We start from the raw sequence: 22,376 nt of genomic DNA on the forward strand, positions 1-22,376 counted from the left end.
AGATTACTCATCGTGTCTACAGATGAAAATCTGATAGGGTTCATATCCTATCAGTACACTTAAATATAGGTCAAACCAGCAAAATGATCACAATTTATGGTGTTAAAAATCTATGTAGTAGGTCAATTATATCTACATAAAAATTGGAAAAAATGAACTACAAATTTTTTTAAAAATTAATGTAATTGTCTCTTTCCTGGTTTTGATACTGTACTATAGTTTATATAAGATGTCATCTTTGGGGGAAGCTGGGCGAAGGATACACAGGATTCTAAATAAGACTGTGCAACTTCCCATGAGTCTATAATTATTTCAAAACAAAAGGATCTTAAAAATCAATTCAAAAATAGTTAAAAATAGACAACAGAGAGGGCAAAAATTACCTACATATATATGGTATTACTGCACTTACGAGGGGAAAGAATGGTCTTTTCAGGAAATGGTGCTGGATCAATTAGGTTTTTGTTTTGTTTTGTTTTGTTTTGTTTTAAGTAAAAGGAGCCTTGACCCCTGTCTCACACTATACACAAAAAATTTCAGATGAAGCATAAACCTAAAGATAAAAACAACCTCTGACAAAAAATATATGAGGGGCGCCCAGATGACTCAGTCAGTTAAACATTGGACTCTTGGTTTCAGCTCAGGCGGTGATCTCAGGGTCACGGGATTGAGCCCCATGTCGGGCTCTGTGCTCAGTACAGAGTCTGCTTGAGAGTCTCTCTCTCTCTCTCTCAAATAAATAAATAAATCTTTAAAAAGGTAAAAAGAAAATATAGGAGAATATCTTCATGGTTTTAGAATAAACAAGAATACAAAAAGCATTAACAGAATAAACCACTTAAAATCTGATCCACATTTCTGTCATCAAAGAACAACATTAGGGCACCTGGGTGGCTCAATCGGTTAAGTGTCTGCCTTCAGCTCAGGTCATGATCTCAGGGTCCTGGGATCGAGCCCCACATCGGGCTCTCTGCTTGGCCGGAGCCTGCTTCTCCCTCTCCCTCTACCTGCTGCTCTGCCTGCTTGTGATCTCTCTCTCTCTGTGTCAAGTAAATAAATAAAATTTTAAAAAAATAATAATAATAACATTAAGAAAGTGAAAATCTAAGAATACCTACAAAGGAGACATTAAGACAAATGATGAAAACGGAAGATGGATTGAACATAACATAACAGTATTTTATCAAATATAAATGTCCTGGTTTTGACAGTGCTATGTTTGTGTAAGATAATATGCTTATTCTTAGGAAATATATAATGAGTTATTTATGGAAAAGGTGTACATTGTTTCTCCTACTGATAAATGGTTCAGAAAAAATCTTCACAAATAAAAAAACTGAGAAAATAATACAGCAAATGGGGCAAAATGTCTATAGCTGGTAAATCTGGGTAAATCAGGGCATACCTTGTAAAATTTCCTGTAAGTTTAAAATTACTGCAAAATGAAAAGCATCTTTAAAACTCCACAATGAGATACTGGTACATACCTACCAGAATGGTTAAAATTTTTAAAGCTGAAAATACCAAGGGCCAATGAGAAATAGAGAGCAAATGAAACTTTCATACATTGCTAGTGGGCATACATATTGATAAAAGTGCCTTTTTAAAGATTTTATTTATTTATTTATTCAACAGAGAGAGACAGTGAGAGAGGGAACACAAGTAGGGGGAGCGGGAGAGGGAGAAACGGGCTTCCCATCGAGCAGGGAGCCCAATATGGGGCTGCAGGCAGCCACTTAATGACTGAGCCATCCAGGTACCCCAGTAAAAGTACTTTGGAAAACTGGCTCTCTGTACTAAAGTTAAACATACATCTACACTATGACATAGCAAATCTACTCTAGGTCTATATATACAAGAGAAATGGGTGCAGTATATGTCCACCAAGAAACATATATATCAACTTTCAGAGTCACTTCATTCATAATACTCAAAAACCAGAAACAAAAATGACTATTGGATATATAAGGGACTTTTTAGAATGTGTTGTATTCGTCATAAGATACTACACAGAAAAAAATAAGAACAAATTATTGCTACACAGAAGAACATGAAAGAATCCCATAACCAGGGGCGCCTGGGTGGCTCAGTGGGTTAAGCCTCTGCCTTCAGCTCAGGTAGTGATTTCAGGGTCCTGGGATCAAGCCCCACATTGGGCTCTCTGCTCAGCGGGGAGCCTGCTTTCCACCCACCCGCCCACCACCTACCTGTCTGCCTACTTGTGCTCTCTCTCTGTGTCAAATAAATAAATAAAATCTTTAAAAAAAAAAAAAAGAATCCCATAGCCATACTGCTAATAGAAAGAAGCCAGACATAAAAGAATACAGACTGTATTATCTCTGACCATATTTTTTTTTATGAAGTTCAAGAACAGAAAAACTAGTTTCTGTTACAGAAGTTAGAATACTGGTTACTTGGAGTTACAAGGAGGACAGTATTAAAAGGGAAGAGGGACTCTTCAGAGTTACTGGGAACATTCTCTATCTTATTCTGAGTGATGTATAGGTTGTATACATATATAAAAATTCAATCTGTACACTTAAGATCTGTGTACTTTATGATATTTACTATACTCAATAAAATGTATAACAAGAGGAAAAAACTGCCTTCTACAAACTCATAACTCTGCTTATGTCCTTTGTGTCCAAAGACTATCTTCTGCTTTAGCATAGAAAAACATCAAAAATATTTCAAACAAGAAAGATTCCAATTTATGATAATAAATTTCAAACTCAGAGTGGGTATGAAATCAACAAAAGCCCATAAAGCCACTATAAAAACATAAGGAAAGATTAAACTTCAGATGCAAGATTTCTCTAAAGAGACACGGTAGGAAATATATTTGAAGCAAAAGCATTTTCTCCATTAGTACAGGTGGATTCTATAAGTTATTTCAACATTATTCTTCATTTTTGCTTTTATTCACTGCATGAATCCCAAAGGTCTTCCACCACAGATGACTAAAAAACCGTCCTTTATTTCTCTTCCCAGTAACAAGAGACTGGACACAACAAAATAAGGCCTCATTCTCAACGAACACAATTTTTTTATTCAGGTCCATATTCAAACTTTCTCTGCTTGCCAGTTATCCCAAATCATGGACTTTATATTGCTCCCAAATGAAACTCATAAAAATTGTTTCCTGGCTAGCAATCTTGACATGGCAAGGTCTATTGGCACCCAATGTCTAATAAATAATAGACTAATTGGTATTTACCTCAACTATGCCCTCAAACATGGCTTTAGAGCCATGTTTCTCAAAAGCTTAAGTGTAAAGCTACAGATACTAAAAGCTTGAGGGCAAATACTTCAAGGGAACGGCAGCACTCTTCTTAACCCAATGTGTTAGCGACACCTAGTGTCATTACTTTTGAAGTACAGTCAAAGCTCCAAGATTAAGCACTCCAGTAGCTGACTTACTGAAGCTAAAATATACATGAGTTAAGATTTTGGTGCTGGAGGGGAAGTAGGAAGGGGGATAGACTGAATGGGTGATGGGGATTAAGGAGGGCACTTGTTTTTGTTTTTAAGATTTTACTTATTATTTAAGAGAGAGAGAGCATGAGAGAAGGGGAGGGTGGGAGGAAGAAGCAAACTCACTGCAGAGCAGGGAGCCCGATGCGGGACTGCATCTTCGGACTCCAAGATTATGACCTGAGCCAAAGGTAGTTTGCCAAAGGGCACTTGTGAAGAGCACTGAGTGCTATATGTAAATGATGAATCACTGAATTCTACTCTTGAAACTAGTATTACACTGTACATTAACTAGAATGTAAATAAAAACTTGAAACAAAAAAACTCTTTGAAACTAAATACATATACTGCTTCATGCAACACAATTGTCACCTTTTAGTTGTTGTAATGAATACATTTTAAAGATTTTCTAAGATATTAAGAGTTTCAAAAGAGGATGCAAAAACTAAGTAGCCATTTAAACATATATCAAAAAAGTAGGGAAAATTCTCAGGACTTTTATAAAGGTATATCTTGGGTTTCTTATCCGCTGAATATTTTAAATGAGAATTCTTTATTACTTATACTATGCAATGCAATTTTTGCCTTAGGTAACCAGGTAACACCAGCCCCAAGTCAAAACCCTGGGAACATCTTTAACTCTTCTCTCCTCTTTAATGACTTACCAGATACCACCACAACAAATTTAGTTCAGGTTCACAACATCCCACATTAGGACAATGCTGAAATTGATTCCTAACTGGCCTGATAACCTTTTCTTTTCTCCGTAGTCTCTATCTATCCGACCATCACTGCAAGATAAATCTTTACTAAATATGGACTTTGGAATGTATTTCTTGTTACTCAAAGATTTTTAATGAGTTCATAGTGGCTGAAAGATCAATAAATCCAAGTCTTCATCCCGCAATTCAAATTTCTTCCCTGAAACTTCTATATCTCATTCTATGTCCAGAGAGCATATAACCACTAAAACTAATATTAATAATCATAGAAATGATTGTCTGTGTTAAATGAAATAACACATGACTACACAACATCTAAAACATACCCACTCTCATAAACAACCCCTCCTCCACCTGGATGCCATGTTGACAGTGTTTGTCTAACCATGTTATGAATGCCCGATTATTTATCTTTTAATTTCCATTCTGGCACAGACTCTTCCATAAGCAACAGACACATATCTGGATCATGTTCAACTGGCAAATAACTATCAATGTCTAAAAGCTTGCTCTCATTTCCTGCACTTATTTTGTTGCATACAGCAACAAACATTTCACTATGACCAGTTTGTGGACCAGCACCACCAGTCCAGTCCAGAAACTTAAAACCAAACTCACTATCCTTCCACTCCCATTTGTGCTTCATACCATCACTACTCTTGTAAGACACATTACTGTCTAATCATACAAAGTCCTCAAATGGCTTCTCCAACTCACTACTTTTAGTGAGCAAAAAAATGTACAGATAGGAGTGCCTTGGTGGCTCAGAAGCCTCTGCCTTCAGCTCAGGTCATGATCTCAGGGTCCTAGGATCAAGCCCCACATCGGGCTCTCTGCCCAGCGGAGAGCCTGCTTCTCCCTCTCTCTCTCTCTCTGCCTGCCTCTCTGCCTACTTGTGATCTGTCAAATAAATAAAATCTTTATTTTTTAAAAAAAGTGTACAGATAATTCCTAAAAGATATTCAAATGGCCAAAAATACATTAAAAGTATTCTAACATTATTAGCCATCACAAGGTACCTCCCATCAGAATGGCTAAAATTAAAAAGACAGACAACACCAAATGTTGATGAGGTTATGGAACAACGTGTACACTGCTAGAGGAAATGTAAGATGGTACAACTACTTTGGAAAAAGGTTTGGATGTCTGTTATAAAACCGACCACATTCCTACCCTATGAAGCTGCAATTCCACTTGTAGGTCCTTACCTAAGAGAAATGAACACACCACTTGACAAAAAGACTTACAGAAGATCTTCAGAGCAGCTTTAGTCAGAAAAGGCAAAAGCAGTAAAGAGTCCAGCTAACCATCATTAAGAGAAGGGATAAACTATGGTATGTTCATACACCGGAGTATTATTCAGCAATAAAAAGGAATAATATGGGTGAATCTCACAAACACACTGAGTGAAGAAAGCCTTACACACACAAAAATGCATACAGTACAATAATAGCACAGGAAGTTCTAAAACAGGCAATACGAATCAATAGTGGGGGGCAGAGGGGCACTTGGGTGGCTCAGTGGGCTAAAGCCTCTGCCTTCGGCTCAGGTCATGATCCCAGGGTCCTGGGATCGAGACTTACATCCAGCTCTCTGCTCAACAGGGAGCCTGCTTCCCTTCCCTTCTCTCTCTCTCTGCCTGCCTCTCTGCCTACTTGTGATCTCTGTCAAATAAATAAATAAAATCTTAAAAAAAAAAAAAAAAGGTGGGGGAAGACATGAGAACAGTGGTTGCCTCTGCATAGGATAGAAAAAAATTTAATTGGTAATAGGTGATGAGGGAAATTTCTTCAGTGATAAGCACGTTCTACATCTTGACAAAGATTTGGGTTACTTAGGTGTATATACTTGTCAAAGCCTAGGAAATGGACATAATACAGATGTGGTGGAAAAAAGGGCCACACGTACCCCAATGTTCATAGCGGCAATGTCCACAATAGCCAAATTATGGAAGGAGCCGAGATGCCCTTCAACAGACAAATGGATAAAGAAGATGTGGTCCATATATACACAAGGGATTATTACTCAGCCATCAGAAAGGATGAATACCCAACTTTTGCATCAACATGGATGGGACTGAAGGAGATTATGCTGAGTGAAATAAGTCAAGTAGAGAAAATCAATTATCATATGGTTTCACTTACTTGTGGAACATAAGGAATAGAGCGGAGGACATTAGAAGGAAAGAAAAAGTGAACTGGGGCAAACCGGAGGGGGAGATGAACCATGAAAGACTGTGGACTCTGAGAATCAATCTGAGGCTTTTAGGGGGGAAGAGGGTGGGGGTATTGGTAAGCGTTGTGGTGGGTATTAAGGAGGGGATGTATTGCATGGAGCACTGTGTCCTGGACAAAAACAATGCATCTTGGAAACTGCATCCAAAACTAATGATGTATTTTATGGTGACTAACATAAAACAATAAAAAAAATTTTTTTAAAGGAAGTAGACTTATTAAGATTTCAGTATCTAACTGTGTATATACTTTAACAAAAATTAATCAAATACTGAATTCTAGTTAATGCATACAAAAGTGGCTGGGGGAAAGTCTACTGATGTTTGCAATTTACTTCAAAATGTGTTGAATGAGGGGCGTCTGGGTGGCTCAGTTGGTTAAGCAACTGCCTTCAGCTCAGGTCATGATCCTGAAGTCCCAGGATCAAGTCCTGCATCGGGCTCCCTGCTCAGTGGGGAGTCTGCTTCTCCCGATACCTGCTCCCTTCTCATGCTTTCTCTCTCTCAAATAAATAAATGAAAGCTTTTAAAAAATTAATGTTAAATAAATGTTAAAATGTGTTGAAAGAGATGGATGTGAAATAAAGGAAGTACCGTAAAATTTAACGCTTCGATCTAGGTGGTGAATATACTTGTTTCCACTGTAAAATTGTTTCAACTTTGCTCTGCATTTACAATTTTTGAAATCCATGGTTGACCAAGCTCTAGCCCACCACCACCTCTCAGACATCCTCCCCCAGCATTCGTCACCTTGCCCGCACACCTCCAGCTGAATGGCCTCCTTGCTGTTCTTGAATATAGAGGAAACATAATCCTCGCACAGAGAACTGGCTTTGAATGTTCCTCCATCAAATACCCAGAAGGATCACTCCTTCACACTTCTGCTCAAAAGATCTTTGAGAGAGGCCTTCCCTTCCCAGACCACCCTGTATGATACAACAACCCACCGCAACATCCACCACCCCACCCTAACACTCATCACCAGCTAGCATGCTACATGCTTGCTTTTTATCATCCTCCCCACCTACCTAGAATGGAAAATCCACAAGAAAAATGATTTTGTTCTGCTCATTGTTGTTTTCCCAGCATCTTGAACAGGGTCTGGCTTGTAAAAGGCAATCAATAAATCTTCACTGAGTGAATGAATTAATAAATAAATGGGGTAAATGTAAGTGGCATGGCTTTACAAGAATGCAATCTGGCAAATCTATCAAGAGCCTTGGTGTATCTACTTTTATCGATCTCTCCAAACTACATGATCATAAAAATATGTATCTCAATATTCTTTTTTTTTTTTTTTTTTTAAGATTTTATTTATTTATTTAACAGACAGAGATCACAAGTAGGCAGAGAGGCAGAGGCAGATAGAGAGAGAGGAGGAAGCAGGCTCCCTGCTAAGCAGAGAGCCCGATGCGGGACTCGATCCCAGGACCCTGAGATCATGACCTGAGCCGAAGGCAGAGGCTTTAACCCACTGAGCCACCCAGGCGCCCTGTATCTCAATATTCTTAAAGAAGAAAAAAAAATTAAGAAATCTAAATCAATGTCCAACCATAGAGGAAAGAACATTTCCACCTCAGAACCACTGACTTTACTGTATGCTATTCTAAGCTTACCCTCACTAAATCTTAATTTCTAGGCCACTTCCTTATTATTATGATCTCTTATTCTATTCTTCATATTACAACATAAGTTGCATATTACTTTTATTTAAATCCACCTTTCCTACTTGCTCCATTTGACCAAATACCATGTCTATTTTGCTCAAAATATATATTTTATCCCAGATCTGTGATGAATAAATGAATGCCCTTTTTTTTCCCTTTTTCTTTTTTTAAGCAGGCTCCATGACCAGTGTGGAGCCCAGCATAGGGCTTGAACTCACAACCCTGAGATCAAGACCTGAGATGAGATCAAGTGTTTGAGGCTTAACCAACTGGCCACCCAAAAGCCCCAATAATGAACACCTTTTAAGTCCTCATAGTTCATGGCACCAAGTTGGTCTATGTGTAACACTGGGAGAAAAAATAAAATCAAGAATGTAAGTAGGAGGGGCGCCTGGGTGGCTCAGTGGGTTAAGCCTCTGTCTTCAGCTCAGGTCATGATCCCAGGGTCCTGGAATCGAGTCCCACATCGGGCTCTCTGCTCAGCAGGGAGCCTGCTTCCCTCTCTCTCTCTCTGCCTGCCTCTCTGTCTATTTGTGATCTCTCTCTGTCAAATAAATAAATAAAATCTTTAAAAAAAAAAAAGAATGTAAGTAGGACATATTAAGGTGACTACAATAAAAACTGAGATAACAGCTCATAGAATTCAAGGAATTGTGAAGGAAGAGCACAGAACAGCTTATTTTTTCATATGAATCACACACACACAAAAAAAACTATTCGATTTTTAATCCACATACAATCTTGATTTTTTTTAAAGTTAAGGATTTTAAGCAAGAGAACCTATTATTTATATGACCAAAAAGAGGCAATGAGATTGTTAGGCATGAGTTGGAAAAGGGCCTGTTTATTCAGAACCTCAACAAATAATCATGCTTTCTTATGTGACATCAGATGTGTTGAGAGAAGGGACCTGACAGCTTGGGAAAGCGGGGAAGGCTGGTGTTTCCCTCCAGCCACCCCATATACAGAGTGGTGAGAATTGGGCAGTACAGCAACTACTTCTGGGCAGTTCTGATCCTAAGCGTACTCCACTTAACCATATGTCGAGACACCATTTAGGCCTTGTTCAAATTTGTGCAATTCATAAACAATTTTTTTAAAGGTGTAACCTGTTTACTTTCTTAATCTGAGACTCACAGGTTATATAAAATCAAGAGAAGGGAACCCTGATTCACAAATTTGAAGCAAAAATATCAGGCTATGGCTTGGACAGGGATTGACTTTCCGCCCACTCACACGTACTCAAAAGCAAGTATGATTTATGGTCTGCAAAGATTCCCTAAGAGCCAGGATTATTTCTGGGTTGACCAACATAAGCTCCCCACTGTCTAGCACATGGTAACACTTAAATGATTACTGAATAACTGACAAGTGATAAACAAGTTTTGGAAGGGTTTAGTTAGTAATGGGTTACAGTCACAGTACTCTATAAAAGATGAAGAGTTGAAGGCTCATCATAAGCTTGCATAATGAAAACTAAAACTGAACTGCCAAAGTACTCGCATGGCATATCTTTTGCTATCACATTTGGGGAATAATGAAGTACAGCTCTAAGATCAGAGGCTTTGAACCTGAAGTCAGATAGAACTGGGTTTGAATTCCAATTCCAACTCTTATAAGCATATGACGTTACCACCTGTGAAACAGGGTAACTTCTACCTCACAGTCTACGACAGATGAGATTCTGTGTCTGTAAAATGCTTTGAACATAGTAAGAGCACAATCAATGTAACAGAAGGAGCTCATTTTCCCAACCTCCTAATTCTTGAAACAGTCCACACAGAACTATAATACTACAATAATAAACAACCAGCTACTGAATATTGCATGAAGAAAAGATTATTCGAGTCTCTCAAAATGCAATCTAGGCATAAGAATTACGTTAAAGGGCGCCTGGGTGGCTCAGTGGATTAAAGTCTCTGCCTTCGGCTCAGGTTATAATCCCAGGGTCCTGGGATCGAGTCCCGCATCAAGCTCTCTGCTCAGCAGGGAGCCTGCTGCCTCCTCTCTCTCTCTGCCTGCCTCTCTGCCTACTTGTGATCTCTAAAAACTAACTAAATAAAAATCTTAAAAAAAAAAAAAAAAAGAATCATGTTAAAGAGGTCATTTAAATTACTCAGAAGACCTTTAAGTCACTCAGAGATAGACACAAGTTAACTTTAAAACTATTAAAACTGATACCTCTAATTATAACCGGAACAAGTGGGTAGCCTGAGTACTACCAAAGGAATGTACTCATTCCAGTCAACACCCCTAATCACACAGGCTCAACCTTCTTGTTAAAGCTCTAGCTTCCCCTCCACCTTCAAGTCTGTCAACAGTGTAATGGATCACAATATTGTATCTATTAATAAGAAAAAGTTACATTTACAAAATCTCTTCCCCTGATCACAACCTAGACTCTTGGTAGGAAAAAAAAACAAACCACTACCTAATTTTAAGTTCTCTGTCTATGCCTTCAGTGTGATACTTAAATTACAAACAGCATTGCAGGGCCATGAAAAATGTCAACCACACATCCCAAAAGGCAAAAGAAAGAGGACAATCATTTCACAACACACCAGCATACTATCTCTGCAAAATAAAGCCAATCTTTAAAAATAAGAAATATAAAACCCCTAATCCTAAATAACTAATAGTATCATACATAATTACATGATTAGATGGAAGACCAAAGTTTATCAGCAGTGACTTATCGAGGACTAAATAACTTTTTACTTAAATTATTAAAGAATGATGAAGTCCAATGTGATCATTATTTAATAATCTTTATGCCACTGAGGCCAAATTCTATACTCAAGAACATCCTGAATTCCTTTAAATTTAACATAATATACTATGTTTTCCTATATACCTTTTAAGGAAGAATGATATTACCCAACAGAAGAGGTGGGAAAAACTCTAGCTGAAACACACACATACACAAGGGGGTTTGAAAAATTTGGTGAGTGAATTTATTAAAGGTACAAATAGCCCTGAGCCTCCAACTGCAAAAGAACCACAGAACAGAAGTCCACCGCCCACCCCGCCCCCGCCCCCATCCACTGGAGAGATCAGATATTTTGGCCAGGCCAGAATGTAAGTACAAGCCAAACTTTGCAATCTGTACTACGGTTCACTCAGCTGTGATCCTACCAAGCCTCCATCTCTTTTAGGACATTTTATTTTTGGTCATCCCAAAGAGGAACATGTAGGATTTAAGAGGCAAACTGGGACCAACATTAGGCAATTTTAAACACTTATCATAATTGAAATTTATCTTTCATAGATACACAGACATAAAATAACCTTTGTTCAAATTCCTGTATTACATCATTATGTATGATCGCAGGAAAAAAGAGACACTCAAGCTTTTTCAATATAGGGAACAAATTATATAAATCAAGGAAAATCCAAATAATGGAATTATATGCAGCTTTTAAAATTCAATTTTAAAATAAAAGAAGCTCTATGAATACTGACATTATGAGTACAATACAGCAAGGTACAGACTAAGTTGTATAATGTGCTCCCATCTGTTAGGGAGGGCAGGGAGGCAGAAACAAATTTATTTATGTTTTTATTTACATAAAACATAGCTATAAGGATACATAGCAAACAAGAAACCCAGGGTGCCTCAAGAGGAAATGGGAGACAAGGATGAGAGGGAGTTTTTGTTTGTTTGTTTAAGATTTTATTTATTTGACAGAGAGATCACAAATAGGCAGAGAGGCAGGCAGAGAGACGGGGGAAGCAGGCTCCCTGCTGAGCAGAGGGCCCGGATGCAGGGCCTGATCCCAGGACCCTGGGATCATAACCTGAGCCTAAGGCAGAGGCTTTAACCCTCTGAGCCACCCAGGTGCCCCAAGAGGGAGTTTTTTAACTTTTCATAACCTCGAGAATTTTGTGCCACATGACTTTTAACTGATTCAAAACACTGATTTTTAATGACTGCTAATTTTAAAAAACAAAAGAAAAAGCCTTCTATAAGCTTGTTCACTCTTTTGGAAAAAAGGAGGGAAATAATAATAATACCTACTCAACAGAGTTACTAGGATGAAAAAATGAGATCTTGCATGTAAGGTGATTCCCACAATCCCTGGCCCGACATCACAAATCATTTACAGCCCCTCTATCCCCTCATTTGCCCCTTGTTCTTTGTGCCCTGTTACACACACAGCAGCCTCTCGGCAACTGCTAATGAAGTAAATGGATGAGACCTTACAGAAACTATGGCCAGGGTTCACAGCAGTGAGCATGCTGTCCAGTATTATATCTTAGGGATTCAACCTTCTCCAGACTTACCGGAATGCTCCAGACCTGCATTCCATCACTGTAGCCGATCATAATCAGCAGAGGTGGCTCATTCCCAGTGCTGTGTATTTCATGAAATTCCAGATTTCTTGATGTATCTGCATGAGAATTAAGCCACAAAGAAGCAAATCAAAAAGAAAACAGCTACACTTCTTTAATATTATTAGTCTAATAACTGTTTATATTGTTTTTCAGTAAAAATTAAGTATTTGGAAGACATCATTTGTAAGAAAGTGAACAAGAAGCTGAAATTACAAAACCAGTAGTTGGGGTTTTTTTTAACAGTACCTATAATTATTTGCACAAGTAAGACTTTTTTTTTTTTTTTTTTTTTTAATTCTCACTAGAGGGGCACCAGGGTGGCTCAATTGGTTGGACGCCTGCTTTTGGCTCAGGTTATGATATCTAGGTCCTGGAATCCACCCCCATGTTGGTCTCCCAGCTCAGTGGGGAGTCGGCTTCTCTCTCTCCCTCACACTCTCCCTCTCCCCCTGCTTGTGCTCTCTCTGTCTCTCTCTCTCTCTCTCTCAAATGAATAAATAAAATCTTTTTTTTTTTTTTTTAAAAAGAGACTCCTTTAAAAAAAAAATTCTCACTAGAGAACTTGGGAATATTAATACCAGGAACAAAACCAGAATCTATAAATGATACATGAAAAAAAAAATTTACAAAAATTAATTAAATATAAATATGAAGTATAACCTACTAGATTTTCTAATATTTATATACTTAACAGTGGAAGACAAGTTATGTTCCTTCATATTTAAGAATTTAATTCTGATATACCTGAACACCGGGTATATGGTCCACTACAAGAGAATTATAGATACTTGTCTAATCACTTCCAATTCACATCAGTGAATATTAAGCATCTGTTATATAGTCAGTATTATGAAAGATATCCTTCCTGAACAAAATTATTGCACCTCACAAAACACGAATTCAAGCATTCTAGTCTCAAATCATGACCTTATCCTCTAGCAAGTTTTCTCAACCACTTCCATTCTCTGACTTCATTAGGCCTTCTGGTCCACCAACAACCCTGCCTTCTCCCTATTTTTCGGACCACCTTATGTTTGACTCTCCTTCCACTTTACGGTCTTTGATCAATCATCTCAGTAACTTCTGCCAATAGTCTACAGTCTGATCTCTCTTTATGGGCTCTCTGCATGGCACCCATCTTGCAAAATATCAATCCCAGAAGAACCCAAGTACCTGCCATCTTCGTACATTCTACGGCAATCAAGTATGCTACAGGAATATCACACAATTAGACAGAATTTGGTACCACTAAAATAAATTTATCTCTACAAACCTCACTGGACCCTCAAAACAGCACAGCACATTTTTTCTTTTTTCTAGAACTTCACCTATAATTTCTTCTATGACTTTCTTAAGCTTTCTCCAAGCCCGACTCCACCCAGTCTCTCCTTACTGAGCAGATGGTCTGTCATGGACGGCACAGAGAAACCAGAAATCTGTTGCTGAAGACCCAAGTGCATCGGTACCACTCTGTTCTCATTCCATCCCATTACAAATAGTTGTCTTTCCTTCTCTCTAGACTAAATTTCTGCATCTGCGCTTTGGATCCCATCCTCCCCAACCTTCTCAGGAGCCTTTTTCTAATCATTTCTTTCCTGTATCTTCCATACTTTCCATGCTACTAGATATTTTCAATGAGCACTTGAATATGCTGAAGTTTCTCCTACCTTTTAAAAAATTTCAAGTAAATCAGTGCCAGAGAAATTTAGATGTAAGTAACAAAGGTAAAATTACAGGAGTGGATAATGTAGAAGGACACTTTCATCATCATGGTACAGGGAAAGACTTCTTAATAGAACACCAAAAAATTCTTTGCATAAAAGACTGGCAAATTCTACCACATTATCTCTTACATTAAAATGGAGAAGTCCTGCTAATCATCAGCCACCCTTACCAGAAAAGTGAAAAGGCAAGCCACAGCAGGGGAGAAGAGACTTAGAACAAGTATAACCCCACAAGGACTCATCTTGTACATGTAACAGTTAAAAATCAATATGAAAAAGATAAGTCACTAGAAAAACAGGCTGGAGACATGAAAAAACACTTCAGAAAGAAAACATTCAAATAAATCCACCATCAATAAGCATGAAAAGTGGCTCAAACTCATTTGTAATTAAGGAAGTGCTGATTAAAACCACAATGACAAAACCAAGTGTTGGCGGGATGTGGAATAAAGTACTGCTTATTTTCTGCTAAGGAATGTAAATCAGTACAATCAGTTGGGAAAACAGTTTGACAACATATGCCCACATTGAAGATACAATGCCCTTTGACCAAGTAGCTCCAATCTAGGTATTTACTCATTAGAAAAAAGAGCAAATATACGCCAAGAGACAAGCACAAAAATATTCACAGCAGCATTATTTGTGGGGGTTTTTTTAAGTATTCCCTACACCCAACGTGGGGCTCAAACTCACAACCCCAAGATCAAGAGTCACCAGCCAGGCTCAGTTAGCAGCATTACTTGATAAGAGCCAAAAGTTGGTATCAATCCAAATGTCTTCAAAAGGAAAGTGGACAAGCACAGCAGTATACTGAAACAATGGAACACTATTCACCACAGAAAAAGAATGAACCACTGTCATACATAACAGGCATGGACCTCACAGACAAAATGAGCAAGAGAAACCAGACGCAAGAAAACGAGATAGCAAATAATTTCAACTGCAAAACCATGAAGCAATTAGGTAACAATATTCTATCTCTTACCCTAGGTGATGGTTACACAGGTGCTGTAAAACTTTGCAAAACTTCATTCACTGATCTACCCTTTTGTATTATTTACCATGATATATTTGCACAATAAATAAGGCTTTAAAAAAATCATAAATTGAAACAATAAAACCGTCTCCCTTTACTTGACTTCATTACTGTCCTCTCCTTCTAGAAGATGAACTCCTTGATTAAGTTGTAATTATCATCTATACTTCATCTCTCATTCACCCCAAATCCATTTCAAAATGGTTTCTGCCCCCCAACACTCCTCCCAAGTAACTTCTGCTGTGGTCACCAGTAATCTCGAAGTTGTTGAATGCAATGTATGTTTTTCAAGTCCATCTTGTTAGACTATTTAGCAGCTATAACCAACGCTCCCCATCTTCTCCTTAAAATATTTTCCTTTGGTTTTCCAGGCATAACCCTCTCCTTGTTTTCCTCCTATCACTCTAATCAATCATTCTATAACCAAAATCCTTCCCCTGACTCATTCCTTTCCACCTACTCTTTAAATACTGGAGTTGTTCAAAGCTAACTAACTCCTAAACACTGTTCATGCAGTATAACCTCCAAAGTGGTCTCATTCCATCTACTGCTTCTCTTAGTATCTGCTAATGACTTGGTCAACATGGGTTTTTGGATGTCTCAGTAGAAGATCAAATTCCACTCAAAAATCATGGTTTCCAGGGCACCTGGGTGGCTCAGTGGGTAGGGCCTCTGCCTTCGGCTCAGGTCATGATCTCAGGGTCCTGGGATTGAGTCCCACATCAGGCTCTCTGCTCCGCAGGGAGCCTGCTTCCTCCTCTCTCTTTCTCCCTGCCTGCCTCTCTGCCTATTTGTGATCTCTGTCAAATAAATAAATAAAATCTTAAAAAAAAAAATCATGATTTCCTCCACAAACTGATCTTCCTCCAGGGTTCTCTATTTTGGTAAATAGCATGACTATCCAGCCAGTTGGCAAAGTCGGGAATCACCTTCTTCCTTTCCTCTAACAATAAATCTATCAGCAATCTATCACCTGTGTCTTCCTAAACAGCTCTTCGCTTACACTACCACTACCCTGTCCATTAAAACGTAAACTCCAAAAGCATAAAATGGCTTCCTACATCCATTGTTACCCACAAACTCCATACAAAAGAGTACTTTTTTACAAAATATAAATAATGACATATCTCTTCACCTCCATCCTCTACATTAGTGACTTCCTGTTGCCCTATATAAAGATCAAAATGCTCAACATAGCTTCTAATCAGTAATTTTTAATACTGATTTTCATTTGACAGGAATTCACTAGTACAAAGTTAACAGCATATGATTCTATCTCCAGGAAAATTCAGAATTATAAACTTATTTTCCAAAGGTGTAATTCTCTTTACACCTAACATTTACATGGTCTTTTATAGTTTTCAATGTGCTGTGATATACAGATCAGCTAATCTGACAACAATCCTGCTTTATATGCAGAGCAGGAGCCAACTTCATTTTATCAATGATGAGAAAAAGTTGGGTATAATGTACTCAAAGCTGAAAAGAAATCTCAGGATTCTTGACACTCAATCCAGTCATCTTTCTACCACAGCTACCATCTTGATCACAGGTTGTTACTTTTAGAAGGGCTCAAATGCCACATACAAAACCCTGAGATCATTATATGAACAAAATCTCCTTTTTCGTATTTTAGAGCCTGCCCAATAACTTGTACTATCTTTCATTCTCTAGATGGTGGTACAGCAGACTTTATCACTCTGGAATGGAACTCCTAATTTTGTAAAAATTGAGGTTATTCTTCAAAACTGTTACAGCTTTAAGTAATCCTTATTCTTTGACTTTTCTTTATACCCTCTATTATACCATCATTGGTTATTCTAACCATAACTATTCTTTATCTTTTTTCCTGGTTTCTTTATCCTTATTTGCCCCCAAAATACAGACTTTACAGTCTTTCCTATAGAGACACGTAGCATTCTTCTGTGGTTTTAGTCAACTACAACATTCTCCTTGCATTCACCCATCCTCCAAAACCCTGACCACACAGTATACTCTCTCTCCTTAGAAAAATGTTTGCAACTGGGGAACAGAGGCCCACTGGGTGTTCTGTTCATCTAAAAAATCAAGGTATAAAGTGAAATTAGATCTTTCTCCCAAACCAGCTGCTTCTGTATTCCATGTGTATTAATAGCAGCAGTGTACTGCCAATACTCAGTCTAAAAACTGGAAAGTCATTTTTAGTAGATGCTAATAGGTGAATGAGGATTAAGGCAGGAAAGAACGTTCAACCAGAAGGCCCCGGGTACAAAGATCCTGAGGCATGAAAAGTTCTGTGCCATTAATAACCTGAAAGCCAAACAGGGCTGAAGCATAGCTTTTGAGGGAACATAGTTAGATGGGAAAAGGAGTAAGAAACTGAACCATTTGTGAGACATATAAGTGAAATGTCTAAGGGGTAGCTTACATGTGGAGCACTCCAGAGCTGCTTGCAGCTGCTATTGCCTTTGTATGCCCCACACACTTCTTACTCTATGCCACCCCCTTTTCTGGAAACTGATATTACTCCCCACTTAGCACAGGAACAGGCACATAACCAGCTGAGCCAATTCTAGTATTACATCCTTGGCCACTGGAACTATTCCAGTAACTGGAAGGTAATCTTTCTGGACACCCAATGAGTATGTTTTCCTCTTTGATCATATAGTACAATCATAAATGTATAATCAGGGAGCTTTAACCAATCATGGCTCCAACCTCATTAGAGAAGTCAAAGAAGAGAAGCAAGCATTCAGAAAGAAGTAGTGACAAGAAGTGAATGACTAGAAGTTTCAGGCCACTGTCCTCTCCAGCTATATGATGTGAGCAGGTTTAAAAAAAAAAAAACAACAATTCCTTGGGGCGCCTGGATGGCTCAGTGGGTTAAAGCCTCTGCCTTCAGCTCAGATCACGTTCTCAGAGTCCTGGGATCGAGCCCGCATCAGGCTCTCTGCTCAGTGGAGAGCCTGTTCCCTCTGTCTCTCTCTGCCTGTCTCTCTGCCTACTTGTGATCTCTATCAAATAAATAATTAAAATCTTAAAAAAACAATTCCCATATGAAAACAGTATGGAATTTCCTCAAAAATAAAGACAGAATTAACACATGAGGGGCACCTGGGTGGCTCAGTGGGCTAAAGCCTCTGCCTTCAGCTCAGGTCATGATCCCAGGATCCTGGGATTAAGCCCCTCGTCAGGCTCTCTGCTCAGCAGGGAGCCTGCTTCACCCTCTCTCTGCCTGCCTCTCTGCCTACTTGTGATCTCTGTCTCTCAAATAAATAAATAAAATCTTAAAAAAAAAAGACAACAATTCCACTTATAGATATATTCTCAGAAAGAATCAAAAACAGAAATTCAAAGAGATATTTATACAATAATATTAATAGGAGCATTATTCACAAAGCCAAAAGGTGGAAGCAACCCAAATGACAATCAACAAAAAATAAATAAAATGTGATATACACATACAATGGAATATTATATAGGCTTGAAAGGAAAATCCCAACACATGCTACACATGGATGAAACCTGACATGCTAAGTGAAATAAGCCAGTCACATAAAGACAATTGCTATACGATACCACTGATGAAGTACCTTGAGTAATAAAATTCATAGAGCCAGAAAGTAGAATGGTGGGTACCAAGGACCAGTGGGAAGGAGAGAATGTGGAACTACTGTATAATGGCTACAGAGTTTCAGTTTTACAAGATGAAAAGTTCCAGACATTATTTGCATAGCAATGTGAATGTACTTAACACTACCTAACTATACACTTAAAAATGGGTAAAAAGGTGAATTTTATGTTATATGTATTTTACCACAATAAAAATTATTTTTATTTTTTTAAACCAACTTGCAACCAAAAAAAAAAAAGTCTGTTGAATATAAAAATAGATACCTAAGTATAGTGAGTACTACACTATAGCATAGTATATATAATATACAATATAACATATGTAACATAGTACTATACTAGTACTTTTATATTAGAATTGATTATATATATAGAATTGATTGAGTCAGGATGGGCCAGCGGAGGGGGGGTGGTAGGAATTTTCCCTCACAGTCTAGAAGGTTGGAAGTTCTTGTTTTAAGGTAGCAAACCAGCTATTAACGTGATGTGTTCTGGGACTCAAAATTATATGCTCACCTTTAAGGAATCTGACAGAAACATCAGGGTATTAAGCTGCTTTGGCTACTCCTTATATCTTTTTCAGTATGGAGCCTCAAGAGAAACAAGTTTAGGTATAAGTCAGACTGCCTGGAAGCAGAAAGAGAACAGTGACAATGACATGAAGGAACTACATGAGTTCCACTCACGAATGAGTTCCAAAAACAGGACTCTCCACCTATCACCAAACCAAAGTCAGTACAATGATTAAGAATGGAGATACCTGGGCACCTGGGTGGCTCAGTGGGTTAAGCCGCTGCCTTCGGCTCAGGTCATGATCTCAGGATCCTGGGATCGAGTCCCGCATTGGGCTCTTTGCTCCGCAGGGAGCCTGCTTCCCTCTCTCTCTGCCTGCCTCTCTATCTACTTGTGATCTCTCTCTGTCAAATAAATAAATAAAATCTAAAAGAAAAAAAAAGAAAAAAAAAAGAATGGAGATACCTAAGAGAGCCCAGGATTGGAGAAGTCCAAGAAGACAGTTCCCTTAGAATTATCTTCTGTTAGTCATTGCCTAGTCAACCCCCAACCACGATAAGCCATAATCAAATGGGTTGCAGCCTGGAGGCAAGGGGCCAACTGGTATCACTCTATCATTCCAAGCAAAAAAAGCAGAGCTCCCAGGTCTGTTGGAAAGAATAGAAAGCAATCACCAGAGCAGAGTTTTCAATTCAAACACTGCAACTTTTAAATTAATTAATAGCTAACAGAGTTTCATTAAAAATATAAAAGCACTTAAATCTACAGACAGCTAATAAACTTCTAAGATTGTTCTGCCAGGAAAAAGTCCAGGACCAGCAAAGAGAAGCCTAAATACCTAATACCATCTCCAGGTACCCACAGCTGCTCTCTGAAGAATTCTGTAAGCTGCTAAATTAGCCTGGCTGGGACCAGAAGAATCCCCTCGGCTAGCTCCCCTAGGGTATCATGAAAGACAAAAGGCGGTGAAGAAGGAATTGCACCCCGGGTGTACCAGGCACCAGGGAAGGGCAGACTGGCTGATCAAGAAAGTCCAACTCAAGGGAAAACTTAGCCATTGTTGGCCTTCTTCAATGAGATGCTGGAATTGGAGCCAATCAACCCTACTTTCCTGCTTTTCCACAGTCAAATTTTCTTTCAACTGTAAATAACCTCAGGTTTGCTGCAAAAAGAACCTTAAAAAAAAAAATGCTTGAAGAAAGAAGACAAATAGGGATGTCTGGGTGGGGCAGTTGGTTAAGCGTTTCACTACTGGTTTCAGCTCAGTTCATGATCTCAGGGTCATGAGGTCAAGCCCTGCGTCAGTCTCTGAACTAAGCACAGAATCTGCCTGAGGTTCTCTCTCTCCCTCCCCTTTCCTCGCCCTGCTCATGCTCAATCAATATCTCTCTCTCACTCAAATGAAAGAAAGAAAGGAGGAAAAGAAACGGAAGAGGAAAGAAAAGAAGGGAGGAGAGGAGGGAGAGAAGTAGGGAGGAGGAGGAGAAGGGAAGGAAAGGAAAGGACACATACAGACAAATTCAAGAAATGCTACAAGAGACTACTATTGTCTTAAAACCTAGTAAGTGCACACACATACTCCTAGGGTCAGAGATAATAAAAAGTATATCCATTAAAAACCTGGGCCAAAATTTCGTACCATATCAATATGATACAGAAAGGAGAGACCAAAGGACATGTGAGTGTGCTAAAGTATTTGAGGAAAATTTATACATTTAAAAGCTTAATAAGGGGCGCCTGGGTGGCTCAGTGGGTTAAGGCCTCTGCCTTCGGCTCGGGTCATGATCCCAGGATCCTGGGATCGAGCCCCATGTCGGGCTCTCTGCTCCGAGGGGAGCCTGCTTCCTCCTCTCTCTCTGCCTGCCTCTCTCCCTACTTGTGATTTCTCTCTCTCCCTGTCAAAATAAATAAAATCTTAAAAAAAAAAAATTAAAAAAAATAAAATAAAATAAAAGCTTAATAAATCAACTGGGATATGGGATACTACATTTAAAACCACTATAGGGCGCCTGGGTGGCTCAGTCATTAAGCGTCTGCTTTCGGCTCAGGTCATGATCCCAGAGTCCTGGAGTTGAGGCCCACATCGGGCTCCCTGCTCGGCAGGAAGCCTGCTTCTCCCTCTCCCATTCCCCGTGCTTGTGTTCCTTCTCTAGCAGCCTCTCTCCCTGTCAATTACATAAATAATATCTTTGAGGAAATAAAATAAAATAAAACAACCACTAAAAGTTCAATAGCACACACAGACTAAAATAATTTTCAAGCAGGATCAATCTACATTTCCAGATGCATTTTACTTCAGTAAAGCAAAGGTTTTATGGAATATTATGCCAACAAGTGTTACTGTTAAAAAAAACAATAACAACAACAAATAGAAAATCGTGCTTAAGATTATTTTGAAGAAATTTTCTAAATGTTAGTTTTGTAATATTAAAATAATTTTCTTTTTTGCTGCTGATATGAACCTATGCCCTTAAAAATTATTTTTAACATTTTGCGTATGTTGTAAAACAAGCTTTTGTTACTATCTGCACTAGTATTTCCAAGACCATGACCACATTTACTTTGTTATTAAATCAAGAAAGCTCTTTATGAGGGCACCCGGCTGGCTCAGTCAGTGGACCATACAACTCTTGATCTCCACTCTTGGGGATTTAAGCCCCAAATTGGTTGTAGAATTACTTTACAATGAAATCTTAAAAAAAAAAAAAAAAGTTCTCTAATACTCTCTGCACAAAGCAAAAAATATACTTCCGGGGCGCCTGGGTGGCTCAGTGGGTTAAGCCTCTGCCTTCGGCTCGGGTCATGATCTCAGGGTCCTGGGATCGAGCCCCACATCGGGCTCTCTGCTCAGCGGGGAGCCTGCTTCCCCCCCTCTCTCTGCCTGCCTCTCTGCCTGCTTGTGATCTCTCTCTATCAAATAAGTAAATAAAAATCTTTAAAAAAAAATATATATATATATATATACTTCCAGAAAAGAAAAAAGAGTCTAAATTCAAGAGGAAAAGATGATAGAAAACAAAAGATGAATAGTTACCTAGTTATTAATAAAGAGGGAAAAGG

General features: G+C 38.6%; 1 protein-coding gene across 8 annotated transcripts in view; it reads right to left on the bottom strand.

Annotated features, from left to right (window-relative positions):
• BCAS3 (BCAS3 microtubule associated cell migration factor) overlaps positions 1 to 22,376 on the bottom strand; it is a 592,158-nt gene that overhangs the window by 551,303 nt on the left and 18,479 nt on the right. For all 8 annotated transcript variants that reach the window (XM_059378918.1, XM_059378915.1, XM_059378916.1 and 5 more), the window contains exon 5: positions 12,381 to 12,487. In XM_059378918.1, coding sequence (XP_059234901.1) covers positions 12,381 to 12,487 — 107 coding nt within the window. The remainder of the gene's footprint in view (positions 1 to 12,380; positions 12,488 to 22,376) is intronic.

Source organism: Mustela nigripes, chromosome 16, assembly GCF_022355385.1.
Source record: "Mustela nigripes isolate SB6536 chromosome 16, MUSNIG.SB6536, whole genome shotgun sequence".
Classification (NCBI taxonomy): domain Eukaryota; kingdom Metazoa; phylum Chordata; class Mammalia; order Carnivora; family Mustelidae; genus Mustela; species Mustela nigripes.